General features: G+C 34.8%; 1 protein-coding gene across 3 annotated transcripts in view; it reads left to right on the forward strand.

Moving 5' to 3' along the window:
- The window catches only part of LOC131930748 (type-1 angiotensin II receptor-associated protein-like), a 27,709-nt gene extending 13,325 nt beyond the window's left edge, over positions 1–14,384 (forward strand). The window contains exons 1-8 of one of the 3 annotated variants that reach the window (XM_059287351.1): positions 6,064–6,131; positions 7,415–7,489; positions 8,355–8,389; positions 9,407–9,518; positions 9,947–10,034; positions 10,960–10,996; positions 11,927–12,036; positions 12,400–14,384. In XM_059287351.1, the coding sequence (XP_059143334.1) occupies positions 7,457–7,489; positions 8,355–8,389; positions 9,407–9,518; positions 9,947–10,034; positions 10,960–10,996; positions 11,927–12,036; positions 12,400–12,560 (576 nt within the window). In that variant the 5' untranslated portion in view covers positions 6,064–6,131; positions 7,415–7,456 and the 3' untranslated portion in view covers positions 12,561–14,384. Of the gene's footprint in view, positions 1–6,063; positions 6,132–6,298; positions 6,426–7,414; positions 7,490–8,354; positions 8,390–9,406; positions 9,519–9,946; positions 10,035–10,959; positions 10,997–11,926; positions 12,037–12,399 lie in introns of those variants that run through there. The other 2 variants (XM_059287350.1, XM_059287352.1) reach the window with 2 other exon arrangements.
- Positions 14,385–15,413: the final 1,029 nt, after the last annotated feature.

A 15,413-nucleotide genomic window follows, 5' to 3' on the forward strand; every position in this document is an offset into this window, starting at 1 on the left:
TTAGAGTACTTGTGACCAAGTTATTCCCATGCACTGTAAGGGCATCTTTAAAGTAATATGCGCGTATTCGTTATACTCATTTTCAAGGACATCCGTCGAGTAATTAAATCATATTTATTTTTATACACTATAGGGGCATCTTTAAAGTAATTATTCGTATATTCATTATAATATATTTTATGAGCATTTACTAATATGCCCACTTCATTTTATAATACATTTTAAAGGCATCCATACAGTAAGTATGCCCATCTTCATTTTATATATTGTAGGGGCATCTTGAAAGTAATTAAGCTTATATTCATGTATTACACTCGAAGGACATGCAACAGTAATTACACCAATCATCGTTGTTAACATTGGGGGCATCTCTAAAGCTATTTTTTAATGTACTTCTTCATTATTATCCATTTTAAGGGCATCCAAAGGGTAATTATGCCCATATTATTATTATACATTTTTGGGGCATCTTTGGTGAAATATATGGCCATTTGCAGTGTAATAACTTTTTTTTGTTAAATTGTATGGGCAGCATTCAGTGGCGTAGCTAGGATTTTCGGTCCCCTATGCAAAAATTAACAATGTTAATGTTAGTCGCCCGCCCTCCCCCACACTGAATGCCACTGCCTGTACACTAAGAAAGGACTTGGGACCTTTTTTAAATTAAATTATTTCTACAGTAGAAAAAAAACTTGATTTCATTAATTTTTTAAAAATTATTTATATAAAATAAATATCAAAATTCCAATGTAAAAGTTTTAACTTTTTAAAAGAAGGAAAATGGCCCCTATTTGCCTTGGGCCCCTATGCCTTGCTTACTCTAGCTTTACGGTAGCTAAGCCACTGGCAGCCATTAGTATATATTTTTTTTCATGCATTATATAAGCATACTTAAGAATAAGAATGCCCATATAATGTTTTTGATACACTGTAGCGACAATCTTAAGAATACGAATCAACATATTGTTTTCGATACATTGTAATGATATCATTCAGAATAATTGCGCCCATATTGATTTTTACAAATAGGAGGAGCATGCTTTAAGTAGTGTTAAAGTTAAAGTTTTTAACTCTGAGTAGAGCTTTCTTTAAAGTAATTGGGAGCACATGCAGAGCCAGTTTTATTTCAGTTAATAGTAGAGCTATCTATTGAGTTATTGAGCCCATAATGATGTAATGAAATGTGGGGATGCGGTGTGGGTTTTTAGGCTATGGAAGCCGTTAGTGGATTATCCCCCACCTGAACTAGACAGACGTACTTGGGTATTAAATTTGTGAAAACGCGTCCAAGCCTAGGGAGGGTCTGACATAACATAGTGGATTTTTAAACAGTCTGATGTAGAAATGTTTTTTTAAGCTGGCAGCTTTAGGGGTCATCCATTTATGACGTCCACACGGGGGGGGGGGGGGGGGGGGGGTCCGAAAAAAAATTGACTTTTGTGGACGCGTGTGGACAGGGGGAGGGGGGGTTGGCCCAATGTGGACGTCCACACATTAAATCTAACATTATTTTTGGTAGTGTGAAAGAAAAATATTTCCTAGCGAAGCTAAAATTCAACTATCCTATCTCTCTGGCCCTTTAACCACCCAGCTTGGGTCTATTCCCTGGCTTAACCTGGAATACAATAAGATATCCAATTACAAGTTTCCCCAGGCGACCACTTCTCTAGGTAGGCGGTGTCATCCCAGTTCAGTTGTGAGACGGGAGAGGGGTGGAGGGGGGGGGGGGGTTAGCAAGCTGTCCCTGTTCAGGTGTGGGACACGAAGGACAATAAAACACATTTGTACCAGTATTTGTAACACTATATACACTCAGAGTATATACACACTAAATGCAGTAGCTTTAATAGTAATAGTGGAAGAAGATTATGCAAAAACTTATAGTCAGTGTGGACGTCCACGGGATGGGGGGGGGGGGGGGGGGGGGTCCGTCAAAAGTGGACGTTTGTGGACAGGGAAGAGGAGGGGGGGGGGGTGGGTCCAAAATCCCAAAAATGTGTGGACGTCGTAAATGGATGACCCCTTAGCCAACCAAGGTACACTTCTGTTATATTCAAGATTAAGATAGTTTGAGAGTATCTAGCTAGCATCACCCATCTCTTTAAAGAGTTGACGTTTTGACCAAGTGGTTTAGAGAGAAAAATCTGAAACATCTCTAGTTCAATGCACACTCTCACCTGTATTAGTTACACTATAGGAATTCCAAAACAGGCCAAGAGAGAAACATCCCATTAATAAAGGCGTATCTGACGCCCTAATTGCAGACACGGACAGCGTTTTTGTCCCTGCGGTCCCGGGTGGTAATACAATACCGGATGAGACTCTTTTGTAGTGCATCACAGCCCCCCCCCCCTCCCCACCACGACCCGTCCCGCAATTGTCTCCCCCCCCCCCCCCTTCTCCCAAGTTCCAACCATTCATTCCATTTGGATTTAGCTGGCTGTAGTCAACGTTTTCATCTCAATTAAGATAAGTACATTTTTTAAAATAAATGATATATATATATATATATATATATATATATATATATATATATATATATATATATATATATATATATATATATATATATATATATATATATATAGGGGCATCTTCCGCTTGATTTTGCCCCGGGCATCTACATAGGTCTGCACGCCACTGAGTGGGAGGGGGGAAGGGCATTCATCTCACAGTGAAGTAAACATTTCTTGCATTTACTATGATTTACATTAGTATTAGTAAACGTAATTCAAGAGAATTGCAAATTGCATATTTTTATGCATCTGTATTATCTCAATCGTTTTCTGAAACTAAGAGAAATTAAACGACTTAGGGGTCATCCATAAATAACGTCACGCTTTTTTTGACGATTTTTACCCCCCCCCCCCCCCCCCCCCCTTCCACCACACGTCGTCACAAAAAGCCAGACCTCCACCCCCGAAAATGACGTCAATCCTCAACCTACAACCCCTTTCATAATTGCTGTTGAATTTTTCTTAAAACATCGATATTTTCCCAAATTCTTGTCAGAACTCTGTCAACATAGAGTATTTTGATCAATTCCTATTACAATTTATTAAAACAGTTTTCTAAAATACGAAATAACGGCTAAAACTCGTTTTCTAAAATTGCTTTTTTATAATGCAAAAAGGTGACGTCACAATCTGCCCCCCCTCCCCTCATCACAAAATTACGGCCCACTCCCCTCTACGAGTGTGACGTCATTTATGGACGCCCCCTTATACAACGTTGAAAGCAAAACCAACCCATACTTTAAATTAGAATATGTAATCTATACTAATATTACTAATGTATAGGCTGCCTCTAACACACGATTAGATTAATTGTAACTATAAGCGAACCCTAACCCTAACCAGAGTTTCTTCAGGCATCTCTTCGGGGGGGGGGGGGGGGGGGGCGAATTTTTTTTACCGCCCCCCCCCCCCCCCCCCCGAACGAAATGAAATTTATATAATTTATATAGAAAATATATACTTTTAACAGTGTGGTAGAATTGATCAAAATACTCTATGTTGACATACATCTAGTTCTGACAAGATTTTGGAAAAATATCGATGTTATAAGAAAAATTCTACAGCAATTTTGAGGGGGAGGGGGGGGGGGGGTGTTAGACTGAGGTATGACGTCATTTAGGGGTGGTCTTGATTTTCGTGACGATGTGTGACGGAGGGTAGGGGGGGAGCATGAGGTCATTTATGGATGACCCTTTATTAAAAAATAAAAAGATTTCTATGTTTAAACTTCGTCGGAGAAATCCAATTTGAACTACAATAATAATCATTTTACAGAAAAATAAAGCACGTGGAAATACCATTTCGGATATTACAGTAAGTAGGGCATACTTCAAAGAAGAGTTTTCCTGTTTCCGTGACCATTGAAGACCCATAACAAATGATAATAATAATGCGATCGGTTCTATGACCTTTATTAAACATAGTCAGGTACCCATCAGATCTGAGTCAACTCAGATACGTCCTAAGTACTTGAGTCTGGGATCTAAACTCAAGACCTTCGGATAGCAGTCAAACGCCCAATAACCAACCTTTTTATATAGACAGGTGACAGGAGAGTGGGCCATTTAACATATAGGCTACTCAGTGGCGTAGCGAGGTCGGGTGTCACCCGGTGCGGCACTTAATGGTGTCACCCCCCCCAGAGGCATAGAGACCCTTCCCAGGGACAAACTTTCAAATTTTCGATTTGCACCCCCCCTCAAGTTTTCGATTTGCACCCCCCCCCCCCTCAAGTTTTCGATTTGCACCCCCCCCCTCGAGTGTTTCTCTATATATTTTGCTGTTTTTTGCCTTGGTGTCACCCCCCTAAATGGTGTCACCCGGTGCGGTCCGCACCCCCCCGCCCCCCCCCCCCCCCCTCGCTACGCCCCTGAGGCTACTCAAGACTTCAAACTAGGCCCAGCTAACCCATCTAGATTAGAATTAGAAACCTTGAAAAACACAATTAAAGTTAAATATTGCACTTTGAAATGTTTTTGGGTGCCCGGTCGCAACAAAATGAGACTGATATAAATTAAATTTGTTGAATAATACTGATAAAAAAATATAACAACTGTCCTAAAAAAGAATAAAATAAAATTACTATCTTTAAACACAATAATTAATGCACCACATTTTATATAAACCAACTATATATAATATAAATAGAGCATGGGTAGCTGTATATTATGCATGGTAGAAGGGTGTATATATAGTCACGAGCAGAGTTTCTTTCAGGCATCTCTTCGGGGGGGCAAAGCCCCCCCGAAAATTTTTTTACCGCCCCCCCCGAACGAAAGGAAATTTATATAATTTATATAGAAAATATATACTTTTAACAGTGTCCGCCCCCCCCGAAGAAAGTTTACCGCCCCCCCGAAGATTTCAAGTGCCCCCCCGGAGAAAAAAGTCTGGAAGAAACACTGGTCACGAGCAGTTATGTAATATTATGTTTAAGCTAATAATTTTTTGTCATTATGTTTTAGTTCATATCTACATCTTTTAGTAAGTAAAGTAAAATTTCCCTTTCAAACCTGACGGTCTATGGGGCAAGTGAAGTAGAGTTCACTTGTTTCTGTGACCTCGGCCTATGAAGAGATAGTGTGGTCAGCATTATGCCTAGCCTAGGTACCCATCAGAGTTGGATGGACTCAGAAACTCTACTGACTTGAACCCGGATTCGAACTCGAGACTTACAGTCCAGCTCTCTACCACTAGACCACTCCGTCCCATACATCTTTTTAGTGCACGCATACATTTTGTTACTATTTACGTTTTTCTTTTTTTTTTAAAAAGGCTTATATTTATTATATATAGGCCTTAAATTATAAGTAAGTGTGCAATATAGGCCATAGAAATATTTAATTAATTTTAAAAAGGAACGAAACACCTCTAATTATGTCAAAGTTCGTGGCACATTGCATTATCAGATCTAACCTAAGTGACATTGAAGTTTAAACCCCATCGGTTCGGGTATAATTTTGTTTTTTGTTAGCAAAGTTTCCACCAGGCCAGTGTGCCAGTGTTTCTTCCAGACTTTTTTTTTCACCTGGGGGGGGGGAGCGGACACTGATAAAAAAATAATGTTTTTTATATAAAATCCATTAAATCCCCCCCCCCCCCCCCCCAGAAGAGATGCCTGAAAGAAACTCTGATTCAGGCATGAGAGAAATAGCACGAGGAATCAAGTTAAATAAAAGCTTGTAAAAATGCCCTTAACTGAGTTTTTAAATGACGATTTCAGGTTTTATAAATTCAAAAACGAAGAAATATAAAATTTTATTTGTTTCAGTAATTTTTTTTTCAGTTCTTGTTTTAGACATTTTTTTCCCTTATAATAATCGAGTATTAACACAGACGATTATTTTGTAACACCTATTTACGCTGCGATTATTTTTTTTTAATACACAAAATTACATATTGTATTTATGATATATTTTGAGGAAATCAAAAACGTTTATAACTATAATCAATATCTAATATTTTAAATAGCAAAAAATAATTTCGCCAGTACGGGCAATACTAAAATTTTTGTACTTCCGTTTCGCCACTACGGGCTAGACCCTACAAAACATCCGTCCTGCATTGAAATCATGTGACAGTGATACACTATGAAAATCATAATCATTAGATCTAGATTCTAGTAAAAAATATTTGGCCTATAAAATTAGTATTTAATAATTAAATTTAGATAAAGACAAAGATCTATCTATTAGTATTACTATTAGTCATATTATTCAGGATATAAATTAGAATCTAATTAATAAAGTAATTAGCCTAAGTAATTTAGAAAGATAATTTGAAATACAGAAATAGGCATAAAAAGACGACCAACGACAAAAGTCGACATTTGTCTAATATTTTATTTAAAGTTAAAGAGGAGTGTGTAGTGTGTAGATCTAATAAGTGTAGTGTAGTGTATTAAATTAAGTAAGTAGTAGGCCTAAGTAACACTAGCTAGACTAGATAGTAACTAGATACAACTATTTAGTTAGTAGTTACTACTTACTAATATTTTTACCTAATAACTTAACATTAACACTCTGACTGTTAATAACTTAATAACAGTGAGTTAGTTTAACACTTAATTAACAGTTAGTTAATTAGTTAAACACTAACACCCTAACACTGTTACTGTTAGTTAACTTAACAGTTAGTAACACAGTATATTAGAATAGATTAATAAATAAAAATTATAAATAAATACCATTATAGTATTATAATAATTATATTATTAGTATTATAAATAAATAGTATTATGGTAATCTATCGTTTTAGGTACGTAAAATCGCCAGCGACTAGTAATGTGAAAAAAGGTGACCCCTTAAATTTTAATAATTATTTCACATTTTGAGGAGGATTTATGTTTTGAAAAATACAAAAATGTTTACTTGTTTCATTTATGTAGATCTACCTGTTTTTAAACAATTGAATGAAAACTTCAGTAATAAATGAAGATGAGCGATGTTTCAAACAGATGCAACCGTGTTCGTTTACTATAGCAGCCGTCTTGTTTTGTTTTTTTGTTAACTTATAGGGCGAGATTCAGCCGAAGCCACTCTACTTTACAAATAGCTGCTTTTTATATAGCAAATCTTGCTCGCAAACACTGCTGTTTAAAGTTAATTTCTGGCCTATATTGATATATTTAGCCATTGATTTAGGTTTATTATTCATTTATCCATAATATTTGACACAAATATATCACAATATACTTCTATTAAAGCCCTGACAATGAGGTAACATTTTCATACATTACTAACTGCGGGCGATTTTACGTACCTAAAACGATAGATTACCGTATTTAATATTAGTTATTTATTAGTTCTAGATCTAATCTAGGGATGGGTAGATTATTTATTTTATATACTATATTTACAGAGACGAGTAAGTTTAATACATTTTCTGTTATGTTTCAGAAGTTCATTCAAAGATCGGCAATACAGAACTGAGAAAAAAAAATGCCTGTTAATCCTCCTGGTTTAATGCTGAGGGTAACTATCTATTCTGAATTATTTTAAAATATTTTCTCGTAATTCCTTTATCTAAAGATTCTATATCTAGGACTCTAGACTCGATCTAGATTCTAAGTTTCAGTAAAATCTAAACATTTTATTTTTTACCGAGAATTTGTGCATTAGCAGTGCAGGCAGCAGGTTATTTAGCGCCTTAGGCAAAACATACGCCCCCACCCCCACTCAATTCTTTTATTAGATTCTATATATACTAGATAAATTGCCAGTTGAGATAGAAATACAATGGTCGCTAGGTTGTTAGTATTGTCTTTTTCTCTAAGCCGAAGCCGACACTTTTCAGCGCCGGAGAAAAAACAATTTGCTGCATAAAACTTAAATAATTGTTGGCAAAGATTTCTCAACTCTTTAAATTAATATCCATTCCCCTGGACTACATATACACACAACAGACTCTAACTGAAAAATGAATACAACAATTATAAAAACAAGATTAAATTTATGAATAGTGTACCATCTTATCTAGCGAGTGGGTCAAAAGAATATGAACAAGGAAACTTGATATGTGTAATAATTTCCCATGTTCGTTTTATTCTCATGTTTTTTTGCATTCATATTATTAATTTTGAATTAGTTCCTTTTTTAACTTAGTCATTCTTCAGAATGCTTTATTTTAATAATACTTAAGAGAAAAAAGTTCGTTTAATTTGCTTCAAACAAAACTATTTAAATTAGCTTCATCAGCACACCTATTGGACTATTTAAAGAAGAGCAATAAGTCATGGAAGTGGTTTAAAGGTTTGCCTAATTTTCATACACTACAAACAAACTGATCTACAGACAAACTAAAATAAGCATTCATTAAAAAATGCATTTATTGTTACAGGTCATTTGGCTGGTTCATTTTGTTTTGACATCATGGTGAGCTTCTAATATCATTTATTTATAAATTTACATTGTGATGTTTTTAACCCTAGTTCATTTACTTTTTTGTGTGGCATAACTTGTTGGGCCTACTTATGTTTGTTTGGCTTGATTCATTAGGCCTACTTATATATTTGACTTGACTCATTAGGCCCACTTATATGATTGACTTTGTTAATGAAGTGTACGGCAGATCTTAAGTTCTACTCTAGTGATCTTATCAGATTACTTCAAGATTGCAGTTTGATTTGTTGATTGATTAAGTTTTGTTGTAGATTCTGAGCAATTGTATTTATATGATTACAAGTGTGGCTTATCTTAATCAGTAGTATGCCATACGTATGTATAGATTATAATATAGATGTAAAGGCTGTTATAATGATACATTTTATACTACAATTCATACAGAGCAAGTTAAATAAACCCAAGTCTTATATTCAACTGCATAATATATTTACATTTTTATGAATTCAGCTTAAAAATATAAGTATAGAGTGTAATCAATATTTAAAAAACTAGGATTATTTTTTTTTTACTCAGTACATAATAATATGCTTGAAGTATTTTTTTTACTAGTGTCTGATAAAGTACTATGTTATTAAATAGGAGCATTATGTTAGTGATTAAGTGGCAGAGGCGTAGTGACCCATTCTGGTGCAGGGGCAAATTATCAAATTTCTGCCCCCTTCCTGGTATAAAAATATAATTATTCTTGTTGGCCTCCCCCCTTTAGAAATGGTGGAGGTGGGCTTTAATTATGATGTCACAAGATTGATGTAGATAACAGTTAAATCAACCAGGAGAGCAAAGTAATAATCGAATTCCTGAATGCAGCTCGAAATGAGCTTTTTTTTTATCCTACCCAGTTTGGCACCCCCTTAGACTTGGCACTCGGGCAGCCGCCCCACTTGCCCTCCCCAAGCTATGCCTCTTTTAAGTTTTTACAACAAATTTATTTGAAAAGTGTTTACAATAAAATATTTATGAATGAACTTATTTGGTTTATCAAAACAGGGCTATTCTCTCACCTTGGATGTCCAGCACTTACCTGTATACACACGTGGTTGTCCTTGCTTTTGGCTTCTGGGCTTTAGTTTCCAGTGATAATGTTGAGGCTGTCTTTATGGTAAACACTTCATTTTTTAAGAATTCTTACTGAACAAGGATTACAAAGCTCATTAGCGGGTATCCTAATTAAGCATATTATCTATTTCTGAATTTTATTTTGAATAATTATACAACTTAAATATAATTTGATTTTCTGAATCTCAGTGCAAAGTTTTTTTTTGTTGTTATTACTGGGTAATAAATTATGTGATGAGGCTACTTGAGAAAAAAAAAATTAAGAACGAAGTAATTTTTAAAATGTTGTTTCCACTCTAGGCCTTTATCAGAATAAGCTTTATACAATTTTTATTCCCATGTAAAATCTTATTTATTCCATATCTGCATAATTTAAATAAAGCTAGCCAACTTGTAAAAGATATTCCCCCAAACAAAGATTCTATAAAAATGTTGGTCACTAACAACTTGTGTGTATATTTTTTCTTTCAGTTTTTGCTGACTCTGGTTTTTAGTGTGTTGAATGACATCATCTGTATTTCACTGTATGCCCCTAGAGGACGTGCTATTTTTTCCTTAGGTAAAGCTTTTTAGGTTATGCTAAGTGAAAGACAGATTACATCTGCTTTATAGATGTTATGTTTAGCAACTTCTTGAAGCTTTATTTTGGACCTGCTGTGAGTTAATTACACTTTTGTTGATGCTGAAGTTAACAAAATGGCTGGCTGCATGATCATCAAACCAGACACTTTCACTTAGGGGTCATCCAAAAATGATGTCATCCAAAAATGATGTCATCCAAAAATGATGTCATGGATGATTTTAACCTCCTCCCCATCATCACACATCATCACAAAAAAGCCAGATCTCCACCCCTAAAAGGATGTCACACATAAGCCTACACCCCATTACACCCTATAATAGCAGTTTTTGTTTTTTAAAACATCCATTTCATTCTAAGAATACTTTTTTGAGCTCTGTCAACATCAAGTACATTAATTAGTTTACAAAAATTACTTTTTAAAATGTTTCTAAATTCCCCGCCCCCTTGTCACACATCATCACAAAATTCCGACCCCTCCTCCCCCTTAGTAGTATGATGAGTATCTGTAGTAAGCTGACCATATGAAAGAGTAGCTGTACATTTCTCTATAGACCGTAACGTCATGAAGGGGGTTTATCCAACCTCTATCGTTACTTCTTAGGTCACTTATGACCTGTTAACACGGATGTAAAAGTTATCACCCTTTAAGAAACTCACTATGAGTTCTAGCTTAAGTATCTCAATACTCTGTTTATTCACTCATATACAGTGCTGAGGAAACAGTAAAACTATCTTGGCACTTAAATATCTGTAACTAGTTCCTGGTTTATAAGTTTGGATTTCCTGTTGCTAAATATAATTATATAATTTTTTTTAAAAATATGAAGTCCTTAAACATTTCAATTTATTGACAGCTAAAGGACTGTTGTTAAAATCTTTATTATATTTTTATCTTTCTCAGATTCAGACAGGTTACATGAGTACAGATTCTCATTGGGGTATCCTTAAGACAATTTTATTTTTATTTGGATTGTTAGTACATTACTAACTCTAGTACATAACTAGTTTTGGTACATAACAGATTCTCCCTGGGGTATCTTTAAGACAATTTGTTTGGATTGTTAGTATATAACTAACTCTGGTACATAACTAGCTCTAGTACATAACTAGCCCTGGTACATAACTAGCCCTGGTACATAACTAGCCCTGGTACATAACTAGCCCTGGTACATAACTAGCCCTAGCCCTGGTACATAACTAGCCCTGGTACATAACTAGCCCTGGTACATAATTAGCCCTGGTACATAATTAGCCCTGGCCCTGGTACATAACTAGCCCTGGTACATAACTAGCCCTGGTACATAACTAGCCCTGGTACATAACTAGCCCTGGAACATAACTAGCCCTGGCCCTGGTACATAACTAGCCCTGGTACATAACTAGCCCTGGTACATAACTAGCCCTGGTCTATAACTAGCAAATGTCAGTGTTATGTATGCCTTAAAACTGTGTTCAAGTGGCTATTATTGATTTTTAGAACCCCTGAGGTCCCATACATATATCATGTATACAGATGTGAGCCATCTGCTGTGTGTTAAACATGTGTCACCTTCACTGAATTTCATGAGGACATTGTTCTTGTGGCTCAGGTTTCTACAGTTTGTGTAGTGGAATGTGTTTGTCCTTCAGTTACTGTGTCAGTATTTGTTTGATAGACAGAGAATGGTGGGGGGGGGGGGGGGGGGGGGGGGAGAGAAAGTTTTCTACATAAAATTTTGCATTAATAGTCTAACCCTCACTCCTCCCACACCACCTTAAAATATCCACTCATTAATGTAACTAAGGATTAATTGGTTTCAATGTTAACTAATCAACTAAGATTGGCTACAGCTGCTAAAAAAAAGATTTAACCTTAACCTAAACACCAGTATGGCCATTACCAATCTCATCATCAAGCCTGTGACCATATTCTTTACTTACCGCATTTACCAAAGTCGAGCCCAAGGGACTGACTTCAACACTGGCATTCCAGGCCTAGGTTTGTTCTCTTCTTTATTTCTTCTCATTGCTTAAATACAATAAATATGACTGTTCCTTGCTGAAGAGGAACTGTTGTCCAAGCTGAATTTACTACCTGAATGTTGCTGGATTACGTACATATCTACATTAGATAGTTAGAGTTGTATTCTAATTAAATTGTGTTAATAGAGTAAATATTATAATTATAATAAAAGGTATCTTAAAGTGGATAATTAATTTAGTTTAAAATATTAACCAATTATGTAATCAGCTCTAAACCGTAGGTGATTTGAAACCTATGATTATACTCATTATATTTTAGTGTTGTATGACAAATTATTTTAGTTTGAGTTCATTGTTTGGTGATACTCGTATGTTTCAGGTTCAGGGCAAACTGTCCATGGGCATTATGACAACATTGACAACACACCCCCTCCTGGTGGGTATGATAAATCTGCCCCTCCCGCCTACCAAGCCCCAGGAGATGAGCCAACCTACCAAGCCCCTCACTACAATGTTCCACCCCCTCTTGGTCAGCCTTAGTTGTTGACTGGTTCTGTTGGCTCTTCATTCACTTTAGTGATGTGCATAATTACAAGACTCCTGCTTGTTACAAAAGTATTTCTTTTTTTGTATTCCTTCCAGTGAGATTATTTTTACATTTAAATGTGATGTCATTCATAATGAAAATATAGTGAAAAGATAGTCCAGTACTTTCCGGTTAAGTCTAAAGCTTAGAAAAACTGGTTTAGTTAAGTAGGTTGAGGATCAAGACAGGGTTTAAAACATGGTTAGATTTAGTTTTTTATCTTAATGGGCTTTGTTAGATACATGTTCTTATTGTTAAGTCCTTTGTATTGAGTTGAACAGGAAAGTACCAAGATTTATATCATAATATAGTGATACCTACTGATTCTCTCTACAATTGTACATTCATTTTTGCTTTTTATTAAATGTATTATATCTTTGTAACATATATTTTATTATTATTCTATTTTTTGTGAAAGTTCAACATTCAACCATTGAGATTTAATAGTAAGACCAAAAGTCTTGAAGAAAGAAACCACTATAAAACACAAATATCAGTGACTGACATCTTGATCATTCAGTGTCAGTTAATGAAAGTAGCTATTGCTTGGTTTTGTAGACCAAGTTTTATGCATATCTTTTGAATGCAATAGATCTAGTACAAAGAAGTAGCTTTTCTAATTTTATTCAAGGAAAACTTATTTTTTTCTATTTAATAAAATAATGAAAAACTTTAGAGAAATTATACTATTCACTGTTTTCTGGCATGGAAAAAAAGTTCCTTTTTTTTTTGGTGATAAGGTACATCATTGGTAGTACTTGCTTATTCTATCATAAAGCTCTATAAAAGTGTTTTTTTTTTTCATTGTAATTAATGTAATGTAGTTGCTATCAAGAAATCAAAAGTGGATTTGCTACAGAAGAATTCTAGTTTCATTGGTTTTTTTAAAGCTGATTTCATGTGCCTTTTTCTGCTTTGTGGTCACCTTAGGACCAAACCAGATGCACATTTTATTCATCTGGTCAAAACTGCAACTTTTTTTTTCAAGTTGTGCTGCAATAGGGTTGAGACTGAGACTCTCTGGTGTGCTTTTTACCTCATTTCTTCTTGTCACTAGTTGATTGTTAACTGCTGTAAGTAGCCATTTCTATTTCACAACATAATTTTCTTAAATTTCTAATTTATTTTATTTCAAGATTTAACCCTTGAGCTATATATGTGGCATTGACCTCAAAACATGCCCTAAAGCAAATTAACCATTTAAACTTTTCTGCCAAGATAGCTAAATGAAATTTCTATTACTATTGAAATATGAAATGATAATTAGGTCAGAGCTATGCCCAGCCACCTTTAAGTATACCAATTTGTTATTGAGCTATATTTGGAGTTTTTTTTACTCCACCCATGTTGGTCTACCAGCTCTATAGGAACAGCTGTAACAAAACTGTCACAGTTAGCAATAAAGGGTTACAACAAAAAAAACTCCTTGAAATAAAAAAAATCAATTAAGTTAACCTGTTTTAAGTTAATGTGATTCTGGAATGATTTTTTAAATTTAATCTTCTGTTAAGTTGTGATATTGTACACTTTGTGATAATAGTGATGTTTTAGGAATGATATTAATCATAAGTCAATCATTTTGTTATCTAAATGTTTGTCAAATACTCCAATTTTTTTACAACACTCTTTGGTTACAGTTATGTGTGAATGTTATGACTACAAATATTCCTCAAGGGAGAGAAATATATTTTTTAAATTCAAAATATTTTGCAAGCTGGAGTTGCTTTTTATAACATTCCATGTAAATTTGATTTCAATAAATTTCATTGAATCTTCACATTAAATGTCTTTTTTTTAATATTTGAACATCAAGATGTAATGGAATCTAATGAGGTTTTTGCCTATGGACCTGATCTCTATTTAAACAATTCAAAATGTCTGTTTAATCAATTCTTGTATGCTACTGGTAGAGAAATATCTGACAGAAAAACAAAAAGCCAGACTACTTTACTTACATCAAATGTATTTCTCATAAACAATCTAATATCAATACAAACATTTACACGTAATCAATAATGTACACACTTTATACAAATGAATGATCTGTTTAATTAACTTAAAAATATATCCAGGTACCAATATGAAATAAGATACTGGGAATTAGAGCACATATGCGAGGGGACAGTTTATCAAGCTAAATGTGGCATATGGATGTTGTAGTTTAGTGTTGTCTATAAATGGCCTTGATTTTATACTTAAGATCTAGTTAAATGTCTAATGTATAACAACACAAAAAGGCTTTGCAAATTCTAATGTATATGAATATACCCAAAGTGATGAAATTACCATAGCTTATAATACTTATATAGTTTCTATAGCACCACATTTGTCATGAGGGTGGATGGGGGTAAAGATGTACAGAAATGTTATTGGTATCAGGGGTGGTGGGCGATGGCAATGTTACATAACTTTATCGGGTAGGGGTGAGGTTCAAAAAGTCATCTTTTTACACTAAGGTATGGTTAGAAAAGCATTTTGTACACTCAAAAATAGATGGTTTTGTAGAAATTATATTTATAGCAGTGTAAATGTAAAGACACCCTTTTGGACTTATATATGGCAGATAAAGTAGAGTTTCTGTTGCATGGGTCAGTTATTAGATTTAAGATGATGAAATGGATTGTTAGCAATAAAGTTGCTGTTCAATGTAAACAGGCCATAGGACAGGTGGGCTACAAGAAGCAGGGCTTAAGACACTTAGCCAGTAGAATGTCCAATCAGAGCACGGCCAACTACATTACCTCAAGCAATAACTTGACTTCTCTGCTGGTTGGGGAAGACTGTACAAGAGTGTCTTAACAGACAGA

Source organism: Physella acuta, unplaced genomic scaffold (assembly GCF_028476545.2).
Source record: "Physella acuta isolate Inbredline_101_S28 unplaced genomic scaffold, ASM2847654v3 ptg001835l, whole genome shotgun sequence".
Taxonomy (NCBI): Eukaryota; Metazoa; Mollusca; class Gastropoda; family Physidae; genus Physella; species Physella acuta.